Source organism: Sapajus apella, unplaced genomic scaffold, assembly GCF_009761245.1.
Source record: "Sapajus apella isolate SASKATOON/1434 unplaced genomic scaffold, GSC_monkey_1.0 scaffold32, whole genome shotgun sequence".
NCBI classification, from domain to species: domain Eukaryota; kingdom Metazoa; phylum Chordata; class Mammalia; order Primates; family Cebidae; genus Sapajus; species Sapajus apella.
Window position 1 is genome coordinate 6,187,638 of NW_022436972.1, and position 12,695 is coordinate 6,200,332.

The 12,695-nt window shown below is 41.2% G+C and overlaps 1 protein-coding gene across 3 annotated transcripts in view; it reads right to left on the reverse strand.

The window, feature by feature from the left end:
* Positions 1–12,695, reverse strand: part of N4BP2L2 (NEDD4 binding protein 2 like 2) — a 98,035-nt gene continuing 85,340 nt past the window's right edge. For 2 of the 3 annotated variants that reach the window (XM_032294428.1, XM_032294427.1), the window contains exons 7-10: positions 9,674–11,409; positions 5,964–6,049; positions 3,581–3,625; positions 13–193 (exon numbers count right to left, since the gene is read on the reverse strand). In XM_032294428.1, the coding sequence (XP_032150319.1) occupies positions 3,602–3,625; positions 5,964–6,049; positions 9,674–11,409 (1,846 nt within the window). In that variant the 3' untranslated portion in view covers positions 13–193; positions 3,581–3,601. Of the gene's footprint in view, positions 194–3,580; positions 3,626–5,963; positions 6,050–9,673; positions 11,410–12,695 lie in introns of all 3 variants that reach the window. The other variant, XM_032294429.1, reaches the window with a different exon arrangement.

Here is a 12,695-nt window from a genome sequence, read left to right on the forward strand (position 1 = left end):
AACTGTTACCTCCTCTGTTGAGTTTTTTTATTATTCAGATAACTTATCAAGAACGGTTGGACAGATTATCCAAACTGATTTTGGTATCCAATGGGTATGTCTCTGGAAAGAATTTCTTGGGTTGTCACTGGGCACTCTGACTTTTCTCCATGATCAGGATCTTCAGCAGCACCACGAAGATGGCAGAACTCAACTACAAACAAACACAAGCCCAGACAAGACCAGAAAACATGTGACAAGAACAGAGTTTGTTTTCAGGTTCCCAGCCTTTACTTCTTAAGCTATGCAACCCCCCTGGCATCTGAGCCTTTTAAACGTCCCCCAGTCCACACTGCTTAGTCCTGACTCCTTCAAGAACCTGTTCTGTGATATTTCCCAACTCCCTGTCCTTCAGCTGAAACTTGTTCTAGATTCCATTCCCTGAGGATCCAACTATGTATATCACAAAAAACTAAAAACAAATGCACTAATTCATGCAAATGTGTTAACAAGTTTACTGGGCCAATATGCTCCTCTCCTAAAGAACACAATTTCTATTCTGCCAGGGAGCATTCCAAAGGCAATGCTTTGGCTGGGCATGGTGGCTCATGCCTGTAATCCCAGCACTTTGGGAGGCCAAGGCAGACAAATCACCTGAGGTCAGGAATTCAAGACCAACTTGGCCAAAGTGGCAAAAGCCCTTCTCTAAAATACTAAAAATATAAAAATTAGCCGGTGTAGTGGTGGGTGCCTATAATCCCAGCTACTCAAGAGGCTGAGGTAGGAGAATCGCTTGAACCCAGGAGATGGAGGTTGCAGTGAGCTACTGCACTCCAGCCGGGGCAACAGACTGAGACTTGATCTCAAAAAAAAAAAAAAAAAAAAAAAAAGGCTGGGTGTGGTGGCTCACACCTGTAACCTGTAATCCCAGCACTTTGGGAAGTCAAGGCAGGCAGATCATGAGGTCAGGAGTTTGAGGCAAGCCTGGCCAACATGGTAAAACCCTGTCTCTACTAAAAATACAAAAAAAATTTAGCCGACCATGGTGGCAGACGCCTGTAATCCCAGCTACTTGGGAGGTTGAGGCAGGAGAATCGCTTGAATCCGGGAAGGTGGAGGTTGCAGTGATCCAGGATCACACCACTGCACTCCTGCCTGGGCAACAAGAGCAAGACTCTTTCTCAAAAAAAAAAAAAAAAAAAAGAGGCAATGCTTTAACCCAAGGCAGTATTTAGGGGAAGGTAATTAACTCTTATTAAGAGTCTATTATTGCCGGGCGCGGTGGCTCAAGCCTGTAATCCCAGCACTTTGGGAGGCCGAGGCGGGTGGATCACAAGGTCAAGAGATCGAGACCATCCTGGTCAACATGGTGAAACCCCATCTCTACTAAAAATACAAAACATTAGCTGGGCATGGTGGTGCGTGCCTGTAATCCCAGCTACTCAGGAGGCTGAGGCAGGAGAATTGCCTGAACCCAGGAGGCGGAGGTCGCAGTGAGCCGAGATCGCGCCATTGTACTCCAGCCTGGGTAACATGAGTGAAACTCCGTCTCAAAAAAAAAAAAAAAAAAAAAAAGTCTATTATTTTTCAGGCACTAGGCTCCATACTTTGCACAGTTTTTTTCATTTAATAACTTTGCAAAGTTATTTAATTCTCATTTAAAACTGTCTTTTACAAATGAAGAAACTGAGACTCTGAGAAGGGTCCTCTGTTTAGGGTCACACAGAGGGGCCATTAGAAAAATGTGGGGTAAATATGGTACTCACATATCAGGGGGAGCTTTAGGATGGGGACCCATCCCACCCCACCATCATACTGGAGTGCCACAACATCAAACACCTGGCAACCAGCAGGGAGAATTTTTTTAAATGGGCACTGAGCTTGCGGCTCCCAGAGCCACCCAGATTCTCCTGCTATTTCACTCCTTCTAAATTTCTATTTACCCCTTGAGACAGACTGGTCAGTACTTTAATGCCAAACACAAAACAGGATGCCCTTTCTCAATAAAATTGTAAAAAAAAAAAAAAAATCTGCACATTGCTACAGCACTCATAAAATTCCCTAAAAAGAAAAAAAAAAATCATAATTAAGGGCAGAATGCTCTATGAGGAGAAGACTAGACAGTTTAGGATACATGTGGGAGACCAACATGAAAATCAAAATTATGGTCCCAAAAGTGTCTTTGAAACAAAGCTACCAATTGTAGCAGACAGAGAAGACTCCTGAAATTGGCCACAGCAAAATATCCATGCTTGTTGCATGCTCCTTGTACTGGTGTCTCCTCACACTGGGGCCATCTAGGGGAACCTCACTCACTATAATGTAACTTCAGTCAGGGGTAGGCTAGAGGCTCATTCAGTCAAGTCCTTGCCCAACATGCTATGGCATTAACTCCAATCCCTACAACAAATTCCATGAGGGGAGGGGTGTTTTTACTGCTATATCTTCAGTGTTTAACATGAGGCAACTCAATAAACATTTGCTGAATAATTTCTTTTGAGACAGAGTCTCGCTCTGTCATCCAGGCTGGAGTGCAGTGAGGTGATCTCGGCTCATCACAACCTCTGCCTTGCAGGTTCAAGCGATTCTCTTGCCTCAACCTCCCAAGTAGCTAGGATTACAGGCACCTGCCACCACATCCGGCTAAGTTTTATATTTTCAGTTGAGATGGGGTTTCACCATGTTGGCCAGGCTGGTCTCGAACTCCTGACCTCAGGTGATCCTCCTGCCTTGGCCTCCCAAAGTGCTGGGATTATAGGCGTGAGCCACCACATCCGGCCACATTTGTTGAATAATTGAATGAATGTCTTCACTTCCTTCCTCTGGAATTCCTCATAGGCTCTATCTCCTCCTGTACCATATTTATCCCACATTTTTCTAAGGGCCCCAAAAATCTCCAAACTCTTCTCCCAAATCTTCTGTTCTTCTTTCTCTTCTTTCAGGGGAAGCAGGATGAAAACAAACAAACAATATTTTTACAGGGTATGCATGTATTTCTAGTTGAGAAATGGAAACCAGAATACTCTTAGAAATAAGTTAAAATGAAAAAACATATGGTAAATGCACAGTGCATTCAATTCTTATCAAATGTAGACCTATATGCACTGAAATCATAGCAGCTGTGTTTATTTCATAATTTAGTCATTTTTTTAAAAGTGCAGTGTGTTTATTTTAATGTTAGCTTGATAAGTTTAAAATATAACATGAGTTTGTATTTTTACCTCTTTTCCTAGAGAATCTAATATTTAAATAGAACCTACACCCCTCATTCCCAGCCCTCATCACATACCAACCCAAGGGGGAAAATGTCTCATAAATTGTGTGTAGACAGAATGCTGTAAAATATGTTCTAACCAACAAAGTGGGAAAATAAATTTGGGAGCAACAATCTAAGGTTTGTTGTATTTCACAAAAAGATCTACACTTAAAGGGAATAAAAACATCACATGTACAACAGCACACAAGGTTGCTATGGTAACAAACTTCATTTTTTATATTTTACTCTTCAGTTGTGGTATAATACGTATGAGCTATTACAACCAAATAATGTCAACATTCACTTCTTTATGATCATACAGAGGTCTCTAGAAGTCGTACTTACAGTTCAAGGAACTTTCATTTTTCAACCAATCTTCTTCTGTCTTTTCTAGGAATTATAATTAAAATACATAAAATATTAATATTTGGCATTGGAATTAAGTTTGCACTGTCATTTTACTCATATAGGGACACTCCTAAAGTGACAAAAGAAATATAATGGTGGCTTACACCTGTAATCTCAGCACTTTGGTAGACCAAGGTGGGCAGATAACCTGAGGTCAGGAGTTCGAGACCAGCCTGGCCAATATGGTGAAACTCGTCTCTACTAAAAATACAAAAATTAGCTAGGCGTGGTGGTGCATGCCTGTAGTCCCACTACTCGGGAGGCTGAGGCAAGAGAATCGCTTGAACCTGGGAGCTAGAGGTTGCAGTAAGCTGAGATCTCACCACTATACTCTAGCCTGGGCGAGAGAGTAAGACTCTGTCTCAAAAAAAGAAAAAAGATAAAGAAATATAATAACCATGTTATTATAAATAAATATGTTTATTTATTTATTTATTTATTGAGATGGAGTCTTGCCGTGTTGCCCAGGCTGGAGCGCAGTGGCATAATCTTGGCTCACTGCATCCTCTGCCTTGCGGGTTCTAGCGATTCTCCTAACTCAGCCTCCCAAGTAGCTGGGATTACAGGCAAGTGCCGCCACACAGGGCTCATTTTTTGTGTGTTTTTAGTAGAGACGGGGTTTCACCATGTTGACCAGGCTGGTCTCAAACTCCTGACCTCAGGTGATCCGCCCATCTTAGCCTCCCAAAATGCTGGGATTACAAGTCATGAGCCACCGCGCCTGGCCACAAATGTCAATTTGAACATTTAAAATACTGCTCTCTGTGTGTGTATGTGTGTTTTAAGTGGCAATAAAGGTCTCCATGGGAAATAAGTAGAAACAAGAAGTTGAGAAAAAATATATTTGATTTTACTAAATGAACAGACAAAATGAGTCTACTTTTCCCATAGCAGTGTTTACGAGAACAGTTAAGAAGCACCTACTATCCTGAACTATTAATTCTGTAATGGTTCACTATATTTTGATTTTACTATTCATTTCAAAATGTACCCCTAGCATTGCCTCTGGGCACATTTAAATAATAACTAGCTAATGTGAACAGAACCCCAGCCACCCGCGCGAGTTTAGGTGAAGTACTGGCTTTTCCAGATTTTCTATCATCCTACCCTTCTAAGCCGGTCCTCCTCCAGCTACCTGGAAAATGGACAGCCCTCAGAATAGTCATGTCTGTCACTGTGGACCACAGATCACAACAACAGGAAGGGGCCTCTACCTCAAGTAACACAAATCTAATTTGTAGCTGTTACTCTATCATAAGGGATAAGACTGAGGGCTGGACAGGAAAAAAGATGTAATGAAGAAGAAAGGACTCTCCTAAAGTGGGCACCTTAGTCATCCCCAGTGAGTCCCTATACTTGGATTTTCCTCCATGAAGTTAGGGAATTAAATGCAACTTTCTCTTGGGACTAATTGAACGAAAACATGCCTATATTATCCCCCATCCCCATCCATAGACATTCTTTTTCTAATTTAAGGTATGTAGCACTTCTCTCAAGTTTGATAAACAGACCTTCTCTAATTTTATTTTTTATTCCATAATTTAAAAATTTTTATTGACACGTAATTGTACGTATTTCTGACCGCAATGTGTTTTGATACATGTGTACATTGTGTAATGATCAAATCATGGTAATTAGCATATATATCACTTCAACATTTATTATTTCTTTGTACTCAGAACACAAAATCCTTTCCTCTAGCTATTTTGAAATATAATACATTATTGTTAACTATAGTTAACTATAGTCACCTTGCTATGCAATGCACACCACAGCTTATACAATGGAATAATATCCAGCCATAAAAAAGGATGAAATCCTGTCATTTGCAACAACATGGATGAACCTGGAAGAAACTGTGTTAACTAAAATAAGCCAGACACAGAAAAACATATACTACATGATTTCACTCATATGTGAAATCTGAAAAGTTAAGCTCACAGAAGTAGAGAATAGAACAGTGGTTTCTATTTGAAAGCCATAAAAATATACCTTCACTGGCCAGGTGCAGTGGCTCACACCTGTAATCCCAGCACTTTGGGAGGCTGAAGTAGGTGAAACACCTGAGGTCGGGAGTTCAAGACCAGATTGACCAATGTGGAGAAACCCAGTCTCTACTAAAAAACAAAAAATTAGCCAGGCGTAGTGGCACATGCCTGTAATCCCAGTTACTTGGGAGGTTGAGGCAGGAGAATCACTTGAACCCAGGAGTCAGAGGTTGTGGTAAGCCGAGATTGTGCCATTGCACTCCAGCCTGGGCAACAAGAGTGAAATTCCATCTCAAAAAAAAAAAAATACATATATATATATGTATATATACCTCCACTGATATCTTCCATTGCAAGTAGATCATCTTTAGTGTCTTCCAGTCAAGGGGAACCACATAGTCATCAGGCAACAAGGATTCTGTGAAAAAAAGAAAGAATTAATCTCATCTCTAATGTCACACAGATTTTTACCCTAAGTGTGAAGACAGGCAAACCTGATATCTAACTCACCATTCCATTAAAAGTCTGGTTTTAAAGATATTTCGGTGATGTCTAAAGCTGGAGTTTGTCTCAGATCTCAATCAGTAAACACTATCCAGACTCGAATACCAGGATTCATCTGAGTTCTTGCCTTATTTACAAGGCCACTGACCACGAGCTTGGCTTGTCCAATCTAGCCAAACAAATCGCTTCATAGCCTCTACTTATGGTTTCCTCTTTACCCTTTCAAGTACGTGCCATTTCCAAATATGAAATTCTTTCCCTCTGTTTTTCTTTCAAGCTACATACTTCCTCCCCTGTATAAACAGTACTTATAGTGCGCTTCCACATGGAAGGCATTCCAGACAAAACTATAACCTGAAATTCTCTTCTACAATCCTTTTACCACTACAATTCTCACTCATAAAATATTCATAGCTTATCATTTACATTTTCTATGTCCAGTAATTTTGTTTTATGTTAGTCTTGTCTCCCCATTTAGAAGGTGAACTCTTTGATGAATGAGGTCTATTTCCTTTAAAAAGCTTTCTGAAGTTTAATTAATGGATGCTTGATCATTGTTGATTATGATGTTATAGTGCATTCAAGGTAAGAGAAGGCTTAGAATCCTTTCACAATAGTGCATTCCTGCATTCTGGTGCCCCTCTAAGGCAGTGATTGTTAATCTTCATGCATCATAGACCCCTCCTGAGAAGCTGATAAGATCTATGGACTTCCTCCCCTAAAAATGGTGCAAAATAACCTCCAAAATTTTACATACAATTTCAGAATATGGACCTTGGACTAAGATCCCAGATCTAAAATGTCTTCGGTTATCATTTAAAGCTCCCCAAAGCAAATGCATTTACTTTTAAAAAAACTGGTATGGTCCAGGCGTGGTGGCTCAAGCCTGTAATCCCAGCACTTTGGGAGGCCGAGGCGGGTGGATCACAAGGTCAAGAGATCGAGACCATCCTGGTCAACATGGTGAAACCCCGTCTCTACTAAAACTACAAAAAATTAGCTGGGCATGGTGGCGCATGCCTGTAATCCCAGCGACTCAGGAGGCTGAGGCAGGAGAATTGCCTGAACCCAGGAGGCGGAGGTTGCGGTGAGCCGAGATCGCGCCATTGCACTCCAGCCTGGGTAACATGAGTGAAACTCCGTCTCAAAAAAAAAAAAAAAAAAACTGGTATGTTTCTTTGGTCACATGTAGGAGGTGGGTAGAAAAACTACAGCAAATAGTTAAGATGTAATTATTCACAGTTAACAAATATGATAAACATCTTGCCAGAGCCCCAAGAGCAGGCTGATAACTATGACTCCTTGGCCCTAGGACTTAGTCAATCTTTGGTCTGAGCTGCTAGGACCAAGTATATCTGGAATATCAGAAGCTTAGAAGCCAAGTGAAAAAACTCAGGGTGACAAGCTAAGATACAGGAGAACTGCAGAAACTGGAGTTTTGGCATCTTGAATCTTACCGATTCTATCCCCAAGGAAGAGCACTAGGAAGTATCAGCTATTGAGTTACAGATGAGGAAAAGTTAGGATAAATATCATAAAGATATTATCTTAAATATGCTTATGATTGAAGACAATCTTTTTTTTTTTTTTTTTTTTAAACAGAGTCTCTATCGCCCAGGCTGGAGTGCTGTGGTGTGATCTCGGCTCACTGCAACCTCCACCTACCGGGTTCAAGCAGTTCTCCTGCCTCAGCCTCCTGAGTAACTGGAATTACAGGTATGCGCCACCACGCCCAGCTAACTTTTGTATTTTTAGTAGAGATGGGGTTTCACCACGTTGGCCAAGCTGGTCTCCAACTCCTGACCTCAGATGATCCATCCACCTCGGCCTCCCACAGTGCTGGGATTACAGGCATGAGCAACCATGCCCAGCCCAAAAAGAATTTAGTTGGAGCATCAAAAAATCATATTTTTGCTTGTTTCATTCACATGTAGATTTTTTCATTTCAATAACAGTCTTTTTTTTTTTTTGAGATGGAGTCTTGCTTTGTCACCCAGGCTGTAGTGCAGTGGTGTGACCTCAGCTCACTGCAACCTCTGCCTCCTTGGTTCAAGCAGTTCTCCTGCCTCAGCCTCTTTAGTAGCTGGGATTACAGGCATCACCACCACACCCAGCTAATTTTTCTATTTTTAGTAGAGGCGGGTTTCACCATGCTGGCCAGGCTGTTCTCAAACTCCGAATCTCAAGTGATCATCCCGCCTCAGCCTTCCAAAGTGCTAGGAATACAGGTGTCAACCACGCACCCGGCCCCAAAATAACAACCTTAGGAGACTGAAGGAACTTTTTAAGTCAACTAGTCAGACTCCCTTCTCATCAAGGGAGTCCTTCAGGATCCTTTGAACGCCTCCCAGGTTCAAGCAATTCTCCCTCAGCCTCCTGAGAAACTGGGATTACAGCATGCACCACCATGCCTGGCTAATTTTTGTATTTAAACAAATACAATGCCTTTAAAAACTAAATTCAAGTATTTCAGATATCTCTCCGTCATGTAGTCTTTGCCATCCCCCATTTACTAATGTTGTATTTGGGAGCCGTAATTGTGAATGAGAAAGGAAAGGGCCATGTGTCAAAATAAAGGCAGAAAGTAGGAAGATTTTTTCGGCCAGCCGCAGTAGTTCAGGCCTATAATCCCTGCACTTTGGGAGGCTGAGACAGGTGGATCACATGAGGTTAGGAGTTTGAGACCAGCCTGGACAACATAGTGAAACCCTGTCTCTACTAAAAAATACAAAAATTAGCTAGGCATGGTGGCAGGCGCAGGCAGGAGAATTGCTTGAACCCAGGAGGTGGAGGTTGCAGTGAGCCACTGAGATCACACCACTGCACTCCAGCCTGGGCGATAAGAGTGAAACTCCATCTCAAAAAGAAAAAGCAAGTTTTTTTGTTTTTTAAGCAGCCATCTCTACTGGTTACATAACCCCCTTTTCCTGCTTCGTCTTTCATTTTTCCCAGTATCTATTGAAATTGAGGGTCCAGCCGGGCACGGTGGCTCACGCCTGTAATCCCAGCACTTTGGGAGGCCGAGGCGGGTGGATCACGAGGTCAAGAGATTGAGATCATCCTGGTCAAAATTGTGAAACACCGTCTCTACTAAAAATACAAAAAATTAGCTGGGCATGGTGGCGCGTGCCTGTAGTCCCAGCTACTCGGGAGACTGAGGCAGGAGAATTGCCTGAACCCAGGAGGCGGAGGTTGCGGTGAGCCGAGATCGCGCCATTGCACTCCAGCCTGGGCAACAAGAGTGAAACTCCGACTCAAAAAAAAAAAAAAAAAAAAAAAAAAGAAATTGAGGGTCCAAGTAGTCCACGTTCTCAAAGACATTGAAGGAAACATGAAGACTACCGGCAGCAAAAGGGGGACTTTGAAGATCAAGCACCGTTGGTTATGGGACCTCACTCACTGCTGAAAAGCATCACAAGATCAAAAACTGCATGAAATCACTAACCGCCAGATAGAAACACCTCCAAAATTACTTACATATGTTAAACTAGATCTTTTACTTTTAGCAAAACACGCACACATACACACAACAATTTACCCATTGGAACGCCCGGAGATCCAAAAAGCTTTACTAGTTGAAAGGCAAACCCTTGTGTTAATGGTAGCCCAAGGGAACTATCGTCAGTGCTTGTTAAGCCTTGGCTGTCCTCAGCTGGTAATTGCTTAGGCTCTTCCCATCTCTTCAGCTTTCCATCAAACCTTTCATTTAAAAAGTGAAAATCAGAAGTGACTCCCAAAGAGCACAAAGTGTCAGGCTGACTGTGTAAAATTTCTGGAGAAATAAACCCTGCATCATTTATTTTATTACCCTCTCTTGTCTGAGATTCGAAAGTCAAAAACAGTTTGTTTGTAAAAGGTGCCTTCCAAACACTAGATATATAATGCAGCACAAGAGAAGGAATATAATTTTCGTATAAAGACGCAGAGCACCTTAGTCTGTTAAATAACAGGCAACGAGAATAATACTGTCCACCAATACTTAGAGGGGGAGCTTTGATAATATCAAGGTAAAACCACAATGGGTGATGATCAAAGGTCATAAGTTTTGGCTTATTCTCTTCTTCACTGTTCCTTTCTGAAATTCTGTCTTTTTCTTCTCCCAAAATAATGTTTACTCCTTGGGCTTTTGTTAACAGGTCACATTTCTTCCTTTCTTTTACATTTATATGATTCTGTCCTAATAAGTTAAAGTTTGGTACCAAATTGAAAATCCTTTTCTGCCTCCTTTTCTTATTTTGTGTTGATTCTAAGGCATTCTTTGGTACACCCAGCTGAGGTAAGCAGCTTCTGAAGAGGTTTGTTTCTATGAATGAATCTATAGTTTCAGGTGGAGGTGAAAAATCTTCATTTCCTATCAGTAGCTTGTCTATCAATATTTCTGGACTGCTTCCTGGTTCTGATGCTCCCATGGAAGTGAAGATCAATTGAATCCATTGTCCCCTGCTGTCAGGAACAGTCAGCTTATGTGCTCTATCTTTCTCTGGTCTCTGTTCACATACAAACATAAGAAGTCCTGCAGGCCAGCTACCAAAATAGGGCTGTCTATCAGAGGCCAGCTGTAAATCTTCATCAGATAAATTGGTTGTGAAAAAAGCCCAATAATTGATTTTAGTTGCATACACCTGTTCCTCTCTTAAAACTTTATCTGATATTCTGATTCCATGTTGAGTGTACAGAATGGGTTGATGTGGGAGATTTTTATCTACTATTTCTCTCTTCTTCATAAATAAACACGAAGTTTCCACAGGAAGGTCCTGGGTGTCCCATGCTATGGTATGCCTATTTCTAATATGCTTTTCTACCTTCATGCCAGAGCAGTCATCAGCTGTTACACAGGAAAGATTTTGAGTCCCTGTTAGACAAGTAACAGAGCTTTCATCTGGCATCCATGACAAACTTAAAAACAAGTTATCACCTTCCTTAGAGACGGAATTCTTTGGTGTGTTATCTAATTCAATTATAGACATAGCGTTTTGGAAACTGTCTTTAGGATCTAAGTTTTTCCATCTTTTCTCTTTATACCCATTCACAAAATCTCTGACTTCATTTTGTAGACCACCAGTGAAAGGGTATTCCGATTCTCTTCTGGTCTTTTCAATTTCTTCCCCTTCACTCTGAGTTGGGTCCTGATCTCCTAGTGTAAGATCACTTGAGAATTCAAATGAGTTTTCCTCCATGATTTTACTCTGACTGTTCTGCCTTTTGTTTCTTTTTCTGTTTCTCTTCTGTTTGGTTTTGCTGAGCCTGTGTCCAGTTTTCTTCAAAACGCTTTCTCTGAAATAAAAAAGAATTAAGAAAATGTACGACTTAATTATGTGCATAACATAAGCAAACTATAACATCATACTCTTCATGTGCATATTGAAAAGCCTTTAGCACAAGAGATTCTCAAGTGTGAACGTACTTTTTGTTGGTTTGTTTTTTGTTTTGAGTTGGAGTCTCGCTTTGTCACTCTTGGCTCACTGCAACCTCTGCCTCCCAGGTTCAAGCAATTCCCCTGCCTCAGCCTCCCAAGTAGCTGGTATAATATAATGCCCACCAGCATGCTCAGCTAATTTTTTTTATTTTTAGTAGAGATGAGGTTTCACCATGTTGGCCAGGCTAGTCTTCAACCCTTAACCTCAGGTGATCCGCCTGCCTCAGCCTCCCAAAGTGTTGGGATTACAGGCGTGAGCCACAGCACTGGCCATACTTTGTACTATATTTAAAATCACTTTTAAAAAGAGATGCTTTAATCCTATACATTAAAAATGAAAACACTTTGAGAAAGTTAAAGCTAATATACATGTAACAATTTCATAAATCAATAACTTTGTAAAAACCTAATATTTCCCTTAAAGAAAATATTTCATATATGAGCATACATTGACAGGGATATGTTCAGAGAAATGCATCCTTAGGCAATTTCATCACTGTGTGAACATCATAGTGTGTACTTACACAAATCTACATGATATAGCCTATGCCACACCTAGGCTATATGGTATAGCCTATTGTTCCTAAGCTGCAAAACTGTACAGCTGGTTACTATACCGCATACTGTAGACAATTATAACACATTAGTAAGTATTTATGTATCCAAACATATCCAGAGCTGGCTGCAGTGGCTCACGCTTGTAATCCCAGCACTTTGAGAGGCTGAGGTGGGTGGATCACCTGAGGTTAGGAGTTCGAGGCCAGTCAGGCCAACATGGCAAAACCTGTCTCTCCTAAAAATGCAAAAAAATTAGCCAGGCGTGGTGGTGCACTCCTGTAATCCTAGCTACTCGGGAGGCTGAGACATGCCAATTGCTTGAACCTGCAAGGTGGAGGATGCAGTGAGCCAAGATCACGCCACTACACTCCAGTCTCGGTGACAGGGCAAGACTCAGTCTGGATAAAAAATAATAATAAATAATAAACATACCTAACCTCGGAAAAGGTACAGACAAATATGGTATTATAATCTCATGGGACCATTGTCATATATATGCTCTGTCACTGACTGAAATTTTGTTATGTTGTGCATGTCTGTATATATAAAACCTACAAATAAATAATCTTGGACTTCCTAACATCTT